This window comes from Chrysochloris asiatica, unplaced genomic scaffold (genome assembly GCF_000296735.1).
Source record: "Chrysochloris asiatica unplaced genomic scaffold, ChrAsi1.0 scaffold00076, whole genome shotgun sequence".
Lineage (NCBI taxonomy): Eukaryota > Metazoa > Chordata > Mammalia > Afrosoricida > Chrysochloridae > Chrysochloris > Chrysochloris asiatica.
The window spans coordinates 11,582,172-11,600,451 of record NW_006408594.1 but is presented as its reverse complement, the minus strand read 5'-3'; the positions used below and the strand labels follow the sequence as shown (position 1 = coordinate 11,600,451).

Below are 18,280 nucleotides of genomic sequence, written 5' to 3'. Positions count from 1 at the left end.
CTCAGAAACTCTATATAGGGTTGCTATGGGTTGGAACAGACTTGACGGCACTTAACTACAGCATGAGGCCAAATGGTCAATATTTTACCCAGAAGCATCGATGAGAAGGTGGGGGGTTGGGGGTGTGGTCAGGAAAGTTAGATCCATAGAAACAGAAGAAACTGAAAGAAGAAGGCTGACACAGGCTAGAAACTAACCAATGGCACAGACTATTCATACGAAAATGTTCAATGGGAAACTAATTTGCTGTGTAAACGTTGACCTAAAACAAAATAAAGAAAATACATATATGAGTAAATCATGCAACAGACAACTGAGTCCTCCCTGTAGGATTACAGTCTATTAGTGCCAAATTAAAGAATCAAAAATGCTAGCTCATCAGTATCTTGGGATTAAGCCTGGATACCTAAAGATGTAAGCGCCTTAGAAGTTGGCCAGGTCTTGGAACCACTGCAAGATGTTGATCATGGTGGGTGGAGGCGAGGACAGAGTCTCACACATTGTTCTGTCCTCCCTCTCCTCCCACCCCCACCCCCAGACCCGAAGCTGTGCAGAAACCAAGTGGATGGGTTTGAAAAGAAAAGTTTTCCTTGTCTGAGGACTACACAGGCCTGAGGGCCTGATGCCTTCCATTGACAAAAACAGACTCCAAGCAGAAAATAATTTGGCCTTGAAAGGGTTCACCCCAGCAAGTGCTGCTAAGGGGAAGGTTTGAAAGTTCTGGCAGCAATGGTTTCAGGGGAAGAGGACTGGCCCGGCCCTCAGGGCTGCGCTGAGGGTTCACGAGCAGCTTCAGACCACCCAACACACAGCTGTGGACCTACCACAGTTCTGGCCACAGGGAGGAGGGCACGGGCAGCAGGAGACACAGGTGGTCTGATGAGCTCTGTTAGATGTGGGATCCATTAGAACATGGTCTATACACAACTACAGTAATTAGAGAATGCCTTCTCCCTTCTAACCTTAGAAAAAGTCAAATTGTACATTTCCTACTAAAACACTTACTCATCTCCTTCCTCAAGGAGCTCTGGTAGCGTAGTGATTACAAATTGGGTTGCGAACTACAAGGTCAGCAGTTCTAGACTACCAGCTGCTCCGCGGAAGAAAGATGAGGCGTTCTGCTCCCATAAAGATTAACAGCCTCAGAAACCCTGTGCAGGGTCGCTATGAGTCGCACCTGACTCCACAGCACATAACGACAACAACATCTCCTTCCTCAGCAAAACAAGAGAACAAAAAGAAGCCTTACGTTTTTTAAAAAAGTTTTAATTTTAATCCTTCCTAGAGGAATACAGCTTTGAATGAAATACATTCATTCCATAAATCCATTAGCAGCAAAACCTTCCCATCTGAGTCCGCCTGACTCCGCCCCCAGAGCGTCTGCTCTACAAACCCTGTCAACGGAAGGATGTGTCTGCTTCTTGCTGGAAGCCAGGGATGCTTGGGAGACAGCAGCTGGATGAACGGATGGATTAAATCAACTGTGACCCTGAAAACAGGTCCTGTGGTGACTAGAGTGCACTTCCCCTTTCAGGCCCTTTACCTGTGAGGTCCTCCACCAGACAAGTGAGGAGCGCCTGCAGATGTCCCAGGGCACTGAGAATCATTTACTATGAAGGGGGGCGTCGTTTCAATGGGAAATGGGGTCTCCATACTTTCCACAGATGGAGCCACTATGAACATGAGTCTCCCCTTCGCCCCTTCCATGGGCTGAGGCACCACCTCGTCAGTCAGGAGACTACCTAGCAAGCATTACTTGGGCTCTTACACCTCCAGGCCCCCTTGGCCTGAGTCATTTGGAATTTACTGGAGACACAAGGAACGTGTCTAAATTAAGAACCAGGTTCCTCTCCTGGGCAGTGGCCCAGGTGTCTCCCCATCTTCTCTCCATCAGTGCCTGTTGCCTAGAAGCCCCTTTGTTATTTACCTTCTAGGAGCCTGCTGAAAACTTGGGAAACAAAATCTATCTGAACGCTCCCCAGCATGAGTTTTGGCGATGGAACAAACTGCAGCCACACTCCACAGCAGGCGAAGGGAAGGCAGGTGCTGCTGGAAGCTTAGCTGCAGTCCAAGTCAGCAGCTCCCAGGGCTGTGTCCAGCTGCTTGCAGGTGGCTGCCGTAGAACCCTCTGCCAGCCATGCTCTCCTCATCCCCATTCAGTCTGCCTGGACTGCTGGCGGTTAGAAATCAGAACCCATTCTCTATAAATACCATTGTAGTGGATAACTGCTGTCTCTGCTTTTACATTTTCCATCTAAAACTGTGCTGCTTCTCCCTGTTATTTCTGAGCAGAGAGAGACTCGTCTGTTGAATACACAGCACTGTTAACCCTACAGTCTTCCGTCCCCACAGTGTCAGCCAGGTCTTCCTCATTGGAGTCATCCTCCTCTTCCTCCTCTTGTGCCGAGGAGCTGGAGGTGGGCCCCTTGCAGGTTTTCAGGTGGCGGGTGAGATGGTATTTAGTTAGATACGCCTTGGTGCATTTTTCACAGACATAATCCCGTTTCCCTTCATGAGAGTTGAGATGCTTCTTCAAGTGATTTGTTCTCAAAAACAGCTTACTGCACTTGGGACACTTGATCTGGCGTTCTCTAAGGGAACACAAGAAAGAACATTTGATTTGGGAGTGTCACCACAGGTCAGGAGCAGAAATGTACCCCAGAAATGCCTCCTTGCCAGCTTCGATGGTAACAACTGTGTTCTGGATATTTTTGAGCATTACTACGTACACATAGCTACGCGGCATTCGTGTGCCTGCTGCGAAGCCTGTGTAAACGGGGTCCTACTGTGATGCAATGCTTTTCTAGCTCTTTCATTCAACATGACCTTGGCAGAATCCATTCAAGTTGCTGAGTGTCAGCTGTTTGTTCCCTTTCATTGCCGCACACTTTCTACAGAGACCCCACAATCTACCGGCGGCACTGGAGTTGTCTGCTCTTGGTGGATTTGGGGTGGTTTTCAGTTTTTTGTTATCACAGGCACAGCTGGTTCTCAGTGTCCTGATACTTACTGTAAGCTGTCTGCACCTGTGTGAGCGTCTCCAGGGTACGTGCCCAGGAGGGGGCATAGCTGGACCAAGGACAAGCGCATCTGTAATTCACTAGATAATGCACACTGCTCTGCAAAGTGACGTGTCTACCTGCAGCCACCTGAGAGTCCCGGTTGGCCTATGTTCACACCAACAGTCAGGAGACAAGACCCTGAGCATTTCTGGCACTGGCTGGTACGTAATGGTACCTCAGTGTTGTGTTTTTCACCTGTACGTCCCATTACTATTTTTACAAAATTGCCAGTTTTCTTTCTCCTTTCTCAACCAGGGGTGATTGTGTCCCCCTGAGGACATTTCTGACTGTCAGAACTGGGGTGGGCCTACCAGGCAGAGACCAGAGAGCCCACTAGGCATCCTCCTAGTGCCCGGGCAGCCCACAGCAGACACTGGGGCGGTGTGTGAGTGACACTGGCCTCAGCCCTTGAGCTGGGCAGAGTCTCAGAGGTACCACAGGCCAGACTGTCACACGTGTCTTTTAAACAGCTGACTCCTATGTCTCTATGAAAGTCTAGTATGGGAAACAGATCGAGATGAGTTAAAATGCTCAAATGAGTGGTAGGGTGGGGCGGTGAGTTATGAAGCTTGGCCTGCCGGTGACCATTTCTGTGTCCCTCCCCTGGGGGAGCTAGCCCTGTAGCTACAAACCCAGCCAACCTTTTAACTCTGCAGACGGGAAATGTTAGTGCATGAGACCTACGTAAGCTGGTCCAGTGGTGTTTAAATGCCCATCCAATACACATGTACACTGGAACTTGCTGGAACTCCCTCGGGTTTTCCAGGTCTCACAGTTTTCCACTTTGACAGGTGTATGCAGGTCTCACTACCTGTTTATTTCCCGCCTCACCCAGGTCCTGGCTTCCACAGGATTCACTGTGTCTATTTCTAGGCAGAGACAGTACAGCGAGGAACCCTTTAAACTGAGGGATGTGTAGTAAGTTCAGACAGCAGCAAGGGGAGGGGTCAGTGTGGCCAAAAAAAAGTGGAAAAACAGCCATGGGAGAGGTAGCCTCGCACCACCACCTGCCACTGTGTCCTGAAGGCCCCTCTAAGTCATGGGAAGGTCTGAGGTACGACGGTGTGTTCTGAGTGGGCTCTGAGAGTACAGTGTCTGTGCTGTGCTGAGGACTGAGAGACACAGGCAGCTGAGTCAGCTGGGAGGCCACCGAGGCGGTCATAGGAGAGAGGCTGGCGATTTGGGTTGAGTGGTCGTGTTGAAAGCTGGAAAGGCACCAGGTGTTTGGCTGGAGCCACAGACACTTAGACTAAGTGGGCTGAGTGGGCGTGTTGAAGGCAAAAGGAAAGGCAACAGGTGTTGGGCTGAGGTGACGAGCACAGGGAGAAAGTCCGTTTGTGGGCCTGATGCTAGTAGCTGAGTCACGTGTCAAGTGTGGGCTGTCCGATGAATGTCCAAAGCAGCCAATGCTGAGCAGCTAGACATCTGAGGCCACAGACAGATACCATAGGAGGAACCCAGAGCCAGGCTGGGGACTGGGCAGTCTGTACAACCCCTGAGCAATCTCGGGATGAGGACCGGAGTAAGCACCACTACCCTTCATTCCGAGAAGAAGGCAAAGACAACATCCACCTCTGCTCACACTCAGGGGACGCTGGGAGAGGAATCTGTCTAGAGCTAAGGCTGCAGCAGTTTCTTTTCTAAGAGGGTCAATCAGTTGATTGACAGTGTGCCGTGGAGTCGGTTCCAACTCATAGCGACTCTGCATGGGGTTTCCCAGGCTGCAAATCCTTATGGGAGCAGAAAGCCTCATCGTTCGCTTTCGAAACTGCTGTAAGAGTCAAACTGCTGATCTTGCGTGGTTAGCAGCCCCGCTTCTAATCCGGTATGCTACCAGAGCTCCTTTATGATGACGATAAACAGAACCCCCATAGTGTTATCTCGACATTTTGCTAACCATCGCTAAGTCTCATTAAAAAATACTTGGACTACACAAGTGTTTCTTATGTGAATGCCTGACACCAGCTTTACGTTTGTTTAACAACCCCTAAACTTCATTCTATCCCATGAGAGTTTAGCAAAGAGGCTATTTTACTTCCTCATCCTGACAGGAGTCCACATTCAGATTTCTGGAGAGAAAGAACTTTTCACTGGCCAATACCCGAGAGAGCCAATTCAACACTCAAACGGAGAGAAAGCGTCATGTGACCCATCTCCAAATCCCTGCATCGTGTGAGTACTGTGATGTGGTTACAATAAAGTACAAACGTCGGCGTCACCTGAAGGAACAAGCAAAGTCACAGAGGAAAGCAACTACTATACTGTATCCTGGAGTCCTGGTATGGTGCTGTGGGTTAATGCGCTGGACTGCAAGGTCATTTAAATCACAATGTCAGTGGTTCAAGCTCACCAGTCGCTCCTCGGAAACCCTATACAGGCTCGCTATGGGTCGGAACCGACTTGACAGCACTTAACAACATACTGTATCCCAGGTCAGCAGTTCAAACCCACCACCCGCTCCTCGGAAACCCTAGACAGGCTCGCTATGGGTCAGAACTGACTTAACAGCACTTGACAACAACACTATACACTAGTTCAGTGCTTAGCTGTGAACCAAAAGGTCAGTGATTCGAATCCATCAGTGGTTCCATGGGAGAAAAGATCATGTTCTCATGAAAGATTCCAGTCTAAGGAAGCCTATGGGTGGTTCTACTCTGCTCTATAGACTTGTTATCCGTTGGCATCAACAGCACACAAAACCCACGACATACACTGAGTATCTGTAATGCCACTTCTGGATACCAAATGTGTCACCAAATGTGTGGTCTGAGGGAAAACTACAGAAACTGTGGGCACCTGGCAATGAACACAAATTGTATGGAAGGTGGTCAGTTTAACGGCACATTAAACTATGTGTCCTGGTGTGGCGCTGTGGGTTAATGCGCCAGGCTGGGGAACCCTATACAGGGTCACTATGGGTCAGAATCAAGTCGATTCAACAACAAATCCTTCCTGAGGGCAGATGAGGAATGAACAGAAAGAGGCTGAATTCAGCCTGATTCAAACAAAACCTCCCTGAAGCTGTGTGGTATGCCAGCAGGAACAAGCAGCAGAACCACTTGTCAGGATATGGTGGAAGCCAGTCTCCAACATGAACGAAATCAGCATCTCCCATCCCTGGCCAGAAATGAGAATAACTGGGGAAGCTGAGGCTCTAGTCCTCTTCCTCCTGCCAGTGTGATCCCCATCAACTGGACACCTTTCCTCAGGACATTCAGTGGCTCCCAGCACCTCCATGTCCTCCCAGGATGTAAGATGGAGCTGCTGCCCCTTCCTCAACCTCTCACAAACTCACTAAGTTCTACCAGGGCTTTGAATTGCTTCCTTTCAGTCTAACCCCTACAGAGAATCTGCATTTCCACCCCAGATTTACTGAGTCAGGAACTACATTTTAACAACATCCCTGGCTCTACTTCTAAAGAAACGTTTGCATCCCATAATCCACTTACATCTGTTTCTCTCGATCTGAAAGTACATTTGTACTCCTTACTCTTGTTGACCCCACAATCTCCCTGGGCCGGGTTAGGGGCCCCCTTCAGAAGTCTTCCAGCACCCAATGCCCACTCCACAATGGCAGAGGCAGGGCCTCTCTCTTCCACCTCTGTGTTCCCAGCACCTCACCCATGCTGGGAGGCACTGAGGAGGTGTTTCAGCATCATTTGTTACAACACTAACTGAATGAGATCACTCTGAAATCACAGAGTTTCCCCCCAGATGGAGTGCTGGCTGTAGCCTCACTCACTGCGTGTGGATGAGCACGTGCTGCTTCAGGTCCTGTCTCCGCAGAAACAGCTTGTCACAGTAATCACACTTGAGGTTCTTCTCGCCCGTGTGGATGACCATGTGGGACTCCAGGTGAGCCTTCTGGGTGAAGGACTTGTCACACAAAGTGCATCTGTAGTTCTTCTGACCTGCATGTGAACCCCAGACATCACACCCTGAGCAAAGCCATTACCCACATGCGGTGGAGGAGCTGGACTCTGAGCCTGCTTTCCACCTCCAACCACTAGGAGCCCCTCCATTCACATTCCCAAATGACAGCCAGCAAAGGTAAAATCTGACCGCCTTTTAGGAGAACCTCCTTAAAGACTGATTTGTGCTTATGTATTCATGGAACAACTGATACATGACATGATAAAATTAGGAGGAAACACATAACCCTAGCACACTGCCTTGGTGTGGCGCTGTAGGATAAGCACTGGACTGTGAGGCACAAGGTCGGCGGTCAGCTGTTCCTCGGAAACCCTGGACAGGGAGCTATGAGTCAGACCTGTCTTGACAGCACTTTACAACAACAGAACACTACCTCACTCAATTATTTTTTAAAAAGAGGCAAACATAAAAATTCGAGCTTCAGTTTCTGGGCAAACATATTTTTACATAGTTATTAGCTACTTTCTCTGAATTAAATTTGTTGGTGGTTGTGTGCCGTGGAGTTGGTTCTTACTCATAGCGACCCTGTATAGGGTTTCCAAGGCTGTAACTCTTCCTCAGTGGAAAGGCCGGTAGTTTCGAACTGCTGACCTTGAGGTTAGCAGCCCAATTCGTAACCACTACGATAGGATATCTAACATGTAATGTAAGGAGCTCTGGCAGTATAGTGGTTACAAGGTCAGTAGTCCAGTGCTTATCCTACCTACACAGTGCTTATCTTACAGTGGCACATCAGGAATCCTACTAGTTCTCAACAAAAGGGTAGGTGGGGCTATGCAAATAAGGTGCTTGTGCTCCACCAAGGGGAATGGACAGCTTGCTCATACAAATAAGGTGCATGGCACCCTACTAGGACTTGTTAGGTGACATTATGCACAACGGAACAAAAACACCACCCAGTCCTGTGCTGTCCTCACAATTGTTGTTCAACTAGAGCTCATTGCTGCTGCCACTGTGCCAATCCATCTGGTTGGGGGTCTTCCTCTCTTTCCTGACCTCCACTCTACCTAGCATAATGTCCTTCTCCAGATTCCACATGAGGTGGAACCATACAAATGAGGTGTACCTTATTTGTATGGGGATTGGTCAGTTTTCTCCTTCCACTAGGCTTACAATGAGCCACCACAGAGGCTGTCAGGGGAACCTGACTACCACCCAGAGGAAGAGACAGGAGCTGAGCAAGTTCTGAGCTGGGGTCCCTGCATTGGGAGCCCCCTAGACCCAGGAGACAGAGCTGTAACAGGAGATGGTGAGAAAAAGAGACTGAGAAACAGCAGCGGCAGCGGCAGCATCAGGAGATTGGCAAGCCCTGGCGTGGTGCGCTTCCCACAGATAAAGCTGAGCGCTTCCGGGCAGCAGGCTGCCTGCTGTAGAGTGCGGTGCCTCTCACCACTTACTGGCAGAGCTAAAGAGCTTTTTAACACATGACCGAGCAGGACAGAGGCCTAAGGGGCTGAGGGCCAGCCCAGAGACACAGCTAAGAAGAATCTGTCGTGCTAGAGCCATTTCTGATACAACCTGTAGTCGGTTACTTCCCTAATAACCCTATAATCTTGAGTCCTGTCTCTTGAGCCACTACAATGAATTCTCCAGCCAAGCACAGGAGTCGAGAGCAGTAGCAAGGAGGGCAGGGGGCCGAATTGGTAAACAGGCTGAAGGAACCGGCATAGCTGACCTCCACCTCATAGGAACCAGCCTTATGCAGGTGCTGATGGTGATCCTCTCTGGCCCTCACAAAGCAAGTGGGAGGAGACACTTCCCACAATCCCCAATGTCTAGCGGGGAGGTGGATGTCAGGTGTCATCTATGTACACTTGAACGGAGAACCACCTGCTACTACGCGGGAAGTCTCTACATAGTAAACACTCACCGAACCGAAGGGGTTTAAGGATCTAGGGTGGCTTTTTGTAAGGAGACTTGAGTGGAAGATAAAACGGTTGCTATCTGCAAGCATGCGCTCGGCCTGTTGACTGGGGGCCTCTCATGTGACGAGCACTATCCTGGGTGCTGGTGCAAGGATGCTGAGTAAGACTGAGTCCTTGCTCCAGATTCCATGGAGGGAGGAGACAGACAATGAGCATGTTAATTTCAGACAGTGACAAGTACTGTGATGAAAATGTATAAAGTAGGCAAAGGCGAGACAAAAGGATGGTGGGGAGGGGTAGGTCTTTAGACAGGGAGGACAGAGAAGCCACTCTGAGAAGCCAACATGTGAGATGAGGTAACGTTTGAACCCTCCTTTCAAAGACCTGCAGAACAAATGACCTAATCAAGCAGGCAAAAACTGTCCCCAGTTGCTTTGTCGCCTGTATGAAAACAGTAAATGCTAAAAGACAGAAGATGGTCTGCATGGAGTTCAATTTGGGCAGCATTCGTTAGAACAATATTCCAAGGAACAGAATGGGTTCTGGTTAGTGACCAGGGCTGAGTGCTGCTGGGAGGCTCAGTGCGTCCACGGAATTCTGTTTGCTCTAAGCTCAAACACACTGATCAACTTCCTGATGATTATGTTTTCCCAGGGACTCTGGCTATGGAGAGGATGCCCCCTCTAAGGGACCACAGCCATTCCAAGGTCCTATCACCCCCTCATTCCCGCCTGGCCACCAGCTGGGCCTGTTCTATGACCTCTCATCTCTAGCTACAACTCTGCCTCGGCCAGGCCACGGACTCCTGTAACTGCTACCTGCAGCAATAACCCCAGGGCCAACTCACTTACCCGTATGGATCTTGAGGTGGGTCCGCAGGTTGCTGGGGTCACTGAAAGCCTTACTACAAAAGTCACACTTGTGGGGCTTCATGCCCATGTGACCCATGAAGTGGACATGAAGTTTGGAAGGTGAGATGAACGCCTGGGGGCACATGGAACATTTCCACTTCCTTTCTTTGCTGTGGCTCGGGCCATGGCTGCTGCTGCTGTGGCCCTGGCTTGGCAGATGGTTGTGAATATGGCTGGTCAGGTGGGCTTTGAACTCGGAATAGGAACTGCACTCCTTGCCACAATTACAGAGATGCACGTCTGGGTGTTCAGGAACACCTGCAAGAGCAAGGGAAGGCTCAGTGTCTCCAGATACGTACATTAGAAAACTTTTCCTTTGTAGTTTTTCCAAAAAAGGAGTTCTTGCTTTTATCAAAATGTCCAGCTTTTCCACTATCTGTGAACCTGAAATGTCTTGTTGAATGCTCCAACCCTAGCACTAAGAATAATACCAGACACACAGGATGAACTCTGTAAATGCTGGTTTACAGAGTTTTATCCTAAGTAAGCCCTTTAGATAATGCAGTCCACAAGAACTCTTAAACATCACTTATCACCAGGAAAACAGTAAACAGAGGAAATCTGTGCATTATCAATAGGGCTGCTAACATCAAGGTCAGCAGTTTGAAACTACCAGCCATTCCGCAAGATGAGGTTTTCTGCTCCTGTAAAAATTTACAGCCTTGGAAACCCTGTATAGGTACGCTATGAGTCGGATCAGCACACCACCATCACCATCATGCAGGTTAAATCAATTCAAGGGGCTTGGCAGTCCTTCAGGAACTTAAAACCCAGTGGTACTGGCCCAGAAAACAGCCTCAGGATCTTCACAATTCCCAAATCAAAGTCCTAATATGGAAGTTTCATTCCCTAAGAATACCGCTAGGTGACTACGTTTAGGAACAACCCAGCGATTTTACCACTAGAAACCCCAAATCTTACTTTTACATATACAAATGAAGGCTGCCGCTGTGCATCAGATGCCACGTAAGTCTGCAGCAAAACTGTATTCCAGATGCTTTTACTATGCTAGGTTCAAGACAGAACATGTTACCGGCTTACCAATCTGCTGAGCATAATCCCGGCTGTAGTAAAAAAGCAGTTCGTTTTCAGGAGGGATAGCCTGGGAGGTGCAGAAGTAGATTTTTCCATCATGAGGATAAGCCACCAAATTCTGCTCTTCCCGGGTCCTAAGTCATCACATTTCACACATCAGGCAGAGTACGTTAGAACGGCATCCTAAGCACAGCTTATCCCCGGGAAGGGCAACAGCCTACATGAAACCACAGATCAAACCATTCTCTCTGGATTTTGTCTGTAATTCTCTACCCCATCTATCAGGAGGGACTTGTATAGAAACAGATTCCTATACTTAAGTATGCCAGTTGGTCGTCCTGAATACTCAGAAACACTAGCGTCTGTTATTGGAAGAAAATTAAATAAAATGTCTTAAAGAGAATTAAAATTATTCACCTATGGCACAGACATAGAGATAGACAGCTGACCAAGAATTAGCTCTAACAGCAGCCTGGGAGATGGATGATTCTCCAATGTACAGAGAGGCATCCACTTATAAATCCAGTGGTGACAGTCTCATTCCTTATCGTATTAAGCTGAAGAAGCTGTTCTTGTGTTTTAATCTGCAATTATAATCAATGAAACCCTTCTAAAGTCAGGTAGTTGAAAAGCCTTTCTCTTGTGGGGTGCCAGCTAGTCGATTCTAACTCACAGCACCCGGACAGGACAGACAGAACTACTCTACAGGATTTCTTAGAGGTCCTGCTGTGGCGCTGTGGGTTAATGCGCTGGACTGCAAAGTTGGTTTGAAACACAAGGTCGGAGGTTCAAGCTCACCAGCTATTCCTTGAAAACCCTATACAGGGTTGCCATGAGTTGGAACTGACTTGATGGCACTTGACAACAACAACCACCTTTATGGAAAAAGCCCTAGTAGTGCAGTAGTCAAGCAATCGACTGCTGAATGCTAACGGAAAGGTCAGCTGTTCAATCCCACCAGCAAGCAGTTCCTGGGGAGAAATCTGCCCCTGTAACTGCCTTATAAACCTGATGGGGTCACTGGGAGCTGTAATAAAGCAGACATCAATGGGTTTAGGGTTGGAATCCTTACAGGAGCAGATCCCCAGGCCTTTCTCCTGCCTGAAGTCCAGCCAAGCATCGGTGTAATCTGCATTCCCTATTCGGCCTGCTGGAAACCATCTCGGTGGTAACTACCCGCCTCGGTCTCCACTGCTCTTACCGAGCTTTGCGTACAAACATCATCCAGTTACATTCGTTCTCGTCAGTGGTGATGGTGCAGAATTCCAGGACACCGTTGTGGTAGATCTGCCAGCAGAAGGCAAACACAGATGTCCAACACACCAACACAAACCGCCACTCCATTTAGGCTCGCAACTGCCTCATTCATTCTGCAGCAGGCTCCAACACTGCTTGTCAGTGTGCCTCCTCCACACGGTCCCCCCACTTCCAGGAACAGAACAGAGACCCACCAGGTCCTACGGTTGGTTCCTGCTCCGTGTATAGGTTGACTTTGCTACTGGACTGGGAAAGACAAAAGACCATTCTACTCGTCTTCAACATCTACCTCGTGATCAGCCCTTCTATTTATGTTTCCAATTGCACTTGATGTACTTCTGTGCTTATTCTGGATGCTAAAATGAGTCCCTAAAGCCACTGATACCTTATTGTCCAAGCAGGACAAGACCCATTTTCCCTTCACTTCAATAAGGACCATTCCTAATCCACTGACTAAATTCTACATGACAAATGACAGGAACAGTGGTTCATGTCAAAATCTTACATTGCCAGCTCCTTCCATTAGAAAACTAGAGAGAGAATCTTAGCTTCTAAATCTAGAATTATTTCCCAAGCTAAAGATTTGAGGAATGTTTTCTTCACATAAACATATGTCATGGTTTGACTGCCACAAGGCGTTAAAGCACAGAATTACTGGGTTACCTCACAAAACGAAGCTGGTGGCAGTGTGGCCTCTCTCTACCAGCCAGTGTCTCATTGTGTATTGTAAGTTGTTCAGCAAGATGAACAGTGAGGAGGCAACATTCAAGAAATGACTAATGGGTGAATGGTATGGATGAGTCCTACACAGTTTTGACTTTTAACCAACTCACAGAAAAGTTCCGTGTCACTTACCTTCCAGATCTGGTTAACCGCCTTGTCTGTCCAGTCTGCTACTTCCATGGAGTGACTCTGCTGGCCAATCAGGGGCCCAAAGCAAGTCCGCACAGGAATGGTTTCTCCAGTCCACACACCTACCAGTGGGAGGAGAGCAGATACACCATCAGTGGCTTAAACGCCTAACAGGATATGGGAGGGAGAGTTGCTTAACCCGGGCAAAGAGTCCTATTAGCTAAGAATGGCTGGGAGTCTGGCCTCTGAGAGCCGGTTACGTCTTGTGCATCCTGTCCTGTAAGTTGGTAAAATGTGATGAGCAGATTGAGTGAGGTTCCAAAGAAGCAGAGTAACAGGTCGAATCAATATTCCTACACTGAAGAAAAGAACATTACCCTGGTATCAAAATATACAACAACTGTTTTATATGATCAAGAAAACGTCTAAAACCTTCTGCGGTTAAATCACTGCCCTACATTATTCAGTGCTTTCAAATGACTCATAGCTCAGTAGCAGCTGAAAGAATAATGAACCTAGTTCTGTGTTTTCTAAGAACTGAAACAGTAATCCAGAAGCCATGTTGAACTTAAACAGGGATACGTAAACTCTGTAGCACTGCAGGATAAGCACTGGACCGCAACGTCACTTTGGACTGCAAGGTGGGTGGTTCAAGCCCATCAGCGACTCCTTGGAAACCCTTTGACAGGATTGCTATGAGGAGTCGGAACCCACTCGACAGCACTGAATCAGTATACTCTGGCAGTCGACATTCCTTATTCCCTTTCCCTAAATGGTGTTAGACAATGTACAGACATCCATGCTAAATCTCTTGTGATAAAAGGTCATCAGTGGTTGGTGTTGTTATTGTTGCTGTTGAGTCGGTTCTGACTCATAGCGACTCTGCATAGGGTTTCTCAGGAGGAGCTGGTGACTTTGAACCACTGACCTTGTGGTTCAATCTGACAGTGCAGTCCGGTGCTTATCCTACAGCGCCACACCAGGACTCTAATCAGTGATAATCACGTATATTTTCCTTCATTTCCAGCAGTATTTCATTCTGATAATAATTAGTGGATTGGTTCTGCTAAAAGAAAACGTCAGTGACTCAAAGATCCAGGTTGGGATTCTTGCTTCTACTCACTTCTAACTCTAAGAACGGGAAGGTTTCCCAATAAACTTTTCAACTTGATTATCATTATCACCACTGGATAAAAGGACCCATCTTAAACCATAAAGTGACTTTTGCATCATTCAAATGAGTACTAAATTACACCCGTCTGCTTTTATAACACAACCCTAGAGTGCGAGGAAACTCGGGGGCGTCAAGATGACAAGGTTCTTACCCACTTCGGCTCCCACAATGGACTGACGGAAAACAAGCTGCTTTGGGAGGGAAAGCCTGGCTCTGCTCTCTATCGGGGTGTCTGGCACAAAAGTCACTGGTCCGTGGTCAGGGCAGTCTGAGGGGTAGGCTCTGTCACAGAGAGTGCACCCTGTGGGAGAGACATGGGAGAGGCACAGGTGGGTTAGATAGAGCACACAGGGAGAACGCTGCTAAGTGGTGTAGAATCCGCTCTGACTCACAACAACTCTGCATAGGGTTTCCAAGGAGGGGCTGGGGAGAGTTTGAACCACCAACCTTGTGGTAAACAGTCCAGTGCTGATCCTCCAGAGCCTCACCAGGGCTCATCCTCCAGAGCCTCACCAGGGCTCCAGCACACAGATTGTTGTTAGGGGCCACTGAGTCGCTTCCAACTCATAGTGACCCTGTGTAGGGTTTCCAAGGAGCAACTAGTGGGCTTGAACTGGTGACCTTGCTGTTCACATCGAGTGCTTACCCTACAGTACCTCACCAGGACTCCAGCCGAGGTAGACTATGACTAAATGTAAGCAGAAGTGACACGGTTCTACTAGAAATACTCTGATCCAAGAGCCATTTTCTTACACTAAAGAATATAGGAGGGGACCTTCAAATAGTTCATGGGAAAACGAAATGGAGAGACGATGGAATTTAACCATTAAATTTCTGAAGTCCCCTCCGGATCCACTCGTCTCTCTCTCTCTCCTGACTTCGGCAAAATCTGATTTTATATAATTTTGGCTTCTTCAAGACAAGTTACTTATTCAGTGTGTTAAGAAGAAGATGGATCAAAAAGTAACATTTTCAGTTAAGTACATTTTCCTTACACTAACTAGACAAGTAGTATCTCTAGATGACACCTTCAAGTCCCAACGATTGCAATTCCACTGACCCAGGAGAGGAAGCTAAGTTGGAATGCAGGGCCAGCAGACAGACACAGACACTTGGTAGGGTGATGGAGTCTGAGCCAGAGTCACCTTCTGCTCCACTGTCAACAAACTGGGTTGGCAGGTTGAGAGGACAGATTCTTAAGAACAAAAACCTACAAGAGCAGATGGAATCGTATTCTTGCGACCACACCTGCTAGAACTCTGCGTACTTGCTTACATGGTCTTCCTTTTGCTTTGTCAGGGAGAGCTGTCCCTTGCATGCCCATGACAGCCCCTCCCCCATCACCCTTCTCTGATGCTTCCCCATGGTCCCCTCTTTGAAGAACTCACAACCCTATCAGTCACTGACTGTGCCCAACCTTTCCAAAACCCATTCACAAACAGTTGGAATACGTAAACCTTAGAGCCCAGTCATCTATTTTTTTTTCTCCTCAGCAATCCATTAGAAATCTCTCTACTTAAATGACATTAAAACTATCATTACATTTTCATAGTTAGCCAAAGCAGCAATAATCTATCCCGTCTTTGCCTCCTACTTGACTAAAAAAGCACTTAAAGTATTAGCTTAGAGGTCCCCTACACTTGGTGAGGGTTGGCTTGCCAATGCTCTGAAAGAAAAAGGGGGTCACTACCAAACACATGAGTAGGCCTTAGACAGCCAACATGGATCCTGCCCGCCCGCAAAGCACTCTGGGAATAAAGCAGAGTAGCTGACCAGGCAATCACCCCACCAGAGTCCTGCAGTTCCACCCAACAGATGCTCTGCCACCCCAAAGCTAGCAGGTAGTCATTAACCACCTTAAAGGAAGACCTCCATATCCTTTACTCAGTAGAGAGAGCATTCCTGAGAACGGTTTCTATGAACCCCAACAGTTTTTAAGTTCCCCCTGCACAAAGTCACACTCCTTTCCTTTATTTCTGCTCCCATTTCTGTTAAGGTATATAAAGCATCAACACAAAGATCTACAGAGGAACAGCCTGGACACTTGGCTGTCTGTCCAGAGCGTCACAACGCTGATCACCTGGTTTCTAGTGCCTCTTTTTGGCGTGATCTGCACTGAACCAACCTGAGGGGGGTTTGAAGGGTGCAACACCACCCAGCCAGTGGTCCAGCAGGACACACAACTGGTACTGTGAGCGCGATCTCAGAAAACGGGATTGGGAAAAGACAGATCTCAGGGGGAAATCCTGGAACCTCTATGTGGACCTGCAGCAAGTAAACTCGGCTCCTGTGGACCATGGAGGAGTCCCAGGGGGCTGGGAGAGCTAGTGACAGAGCTAGTGACAGGGGTGACTCCAGCCATTGCTTGGGGCTGTCAAATTAGCTACAGAAGCCCAACTAGAAGCTGGGGCCAAAGTTAAAAGAAAAACTAAAATTAGATGAAAACAGATACCAGGTCCACAGGCTCAATACTGGTGAGACTCTTAGCAAGTATAAAACCAAGAGGGGCCGAATATACTGGGCTGTCTCTAGGCTACACGGACAGGAAAAAGGGTGTCCAAAGTAAAAATCCAGGCTGTGACACGGGCCCAAGACGAGGTACCTCTACATGGGACTCTTTAAACAGCAATAAGACGGCAACAGACATTGAAATAGGCAGGGGAGGGCTCAGAGAAAGAGGTGCCACCACCATTGAAGAACAAGGCTCCTTATACACAGAAAACCAAAACTGCTTCTGCCAAGAGAATTCTGCCTCACAGCGACTCCACAGGACTGTGCACAGCTGTCCCTTACGGCTTCCCAGGCTGTAAAGGTACAGGCAGACACAGCTTTCTCCTGCAGAGCTGTTGGTGGCTTCAAACTGCCAATGTTGGGGAGTGGCTGAGGACTGTACCACCATGCTTCCTTCCAGGCCCCTCACTCAGTTCAAAGTGGAAGACACTGAACAAGAATCCCACCTCCCACTAATCAGACTTTTAACAGTGAGATTATTCCCCAGCTGGGTTATTATATCTGAGCAAAAGCTCAACAACCCCCCGAGTCCACGGCCTCTAGAATGGTGTATGGATTAGCAGGACAGATGGAAATGTGTGTGAGACACAGAAGCAGAAAAAATACGCAGTCACTGCTCGGCCATCTATACACCTCAGTGTCCGCCCAGGGAACCCAAATGCTGGCCAACAGTATAAGATGCTTCATGAACTGGAAATGAAAAAAGCTCCAATTCTGACTCAGGGGCCAGACATTGCGGTTATTTACTGGTAGGATAAGGAACAAACTGCTTCATGGAGCACATTGCTACTCAAGGCACTAACTTAATGAGGGGGCTTCAAAGAGCTCACAGAAGTGGAGGAATGGAAGCAGGACACTCAGGCAACAGTGGTGTTTCAGTAAGGAGACTGCAGTCAATGAGATGAAACAAAATGTGGCTGAATTGTTGAATAGAAAACTGACCTGCTCTGTAAACCTACACCCAATTAACATACAAAGATCTTTTTTTAAAACTTCATGGACCATCCAGGGAGAAGAGCATAAGCGGAATGAGAGACCTTATCCACAGAATCAGCAACACCAGAGATGGAGGCAGAGATGGGGACATGGAGGGAACAGCTGAGGACTTTAAATTCATGGAAAGAGAGGAGCTGAAAGCTGGTGGCCAGGAGGCAGGCTTGCAGAATGTGCCCTTTCATATAATGAAACAAACTATATGGTTTGTTGAACGTAAAACTGATGATCTGCCCTGTAAATTTTCACTTAATTCAGAATAAAAAACTTTTTTTTTTAAAGTTCATGGAACAAGATGAGCTGATACAATCTGATGAACTTGACCTATACCTACGAATGCAGTGACTCAGAGAGGCAACAAATCCTTACAGCAAGAAACATTCCCACCCCCTCCACACACAGAGTAGACAGATACAGGCAACTTAAGGACACTGGATACCCAAATGGGGAGGGGGGACTACAAAGGCAAGAAGTGACTGGCTTACAAGCTTTCAAGAGGGAACCTAGAGCTAGGGGGCATGGAGGAAGGCAGACTCTCTCTAGTGAGTACTATCCAGTCTGTCTAGGCGGAGCAGATGAAATGAAATACAGATGGGTAACTCATGATACTGTAGTGAATAATGGTTATCATGACTGATTGTGAGGGTTGGAAATGCAAAGGTAGACGCTTTGTAGCAAGGAAGGGAG

The 18,280-nt window shown here is 47.9% G+C and overlaps 1 protein-coding gene across 1 annotated transcript in view; it reads right to left on the bottom strand.

The window, feature by feature from the left end:
* Positions 1 to 2,095: 2,095 nt before the first annotated feature.
* PRDM4 (PR domain containing 4) overlaps positions 2,096 to 18,280 on the bottom strand; it is a 38,715-nt gene continuing 22,530 nt past the window's right edge. Inside the window, exons 6-12 of the mRNA XM_006865243.1 lie at positions 14,241 to 14,390; positions 12,919 to 13,037; positions 12,008 to 12,093; positions 10,813 to 10,940; positions 9,712 to 10,029; positions 6,805 to 6,973; positions 2,096 to 2,591 (exon numbers count right to left, since the gene is read on the bottom strand). Coding sequence (XP_006865305.1) covers positions 2,279 to 2,591; positions 6,805 to 6,973; positions 9,712 to 10,029; positions 10,813 to 10,940; positions 12,008 to 12,093; positions 12,919 to 13,037; positions 14,241 to 14,390 — 1,283 coding nt within the window. The 3' untranslated portion in view covers positions 2,096 to 2,278. The remainder of the gene's footprint in view (positions 2,592 to 6,804; positions 6,974 to 9,711; positions 10,030 to 10,812; positions 10,941 to 12,007; positions 12,094 to 12,918; positions 13,038 to 14,240; positions 14,391 to 18,280) is intronic.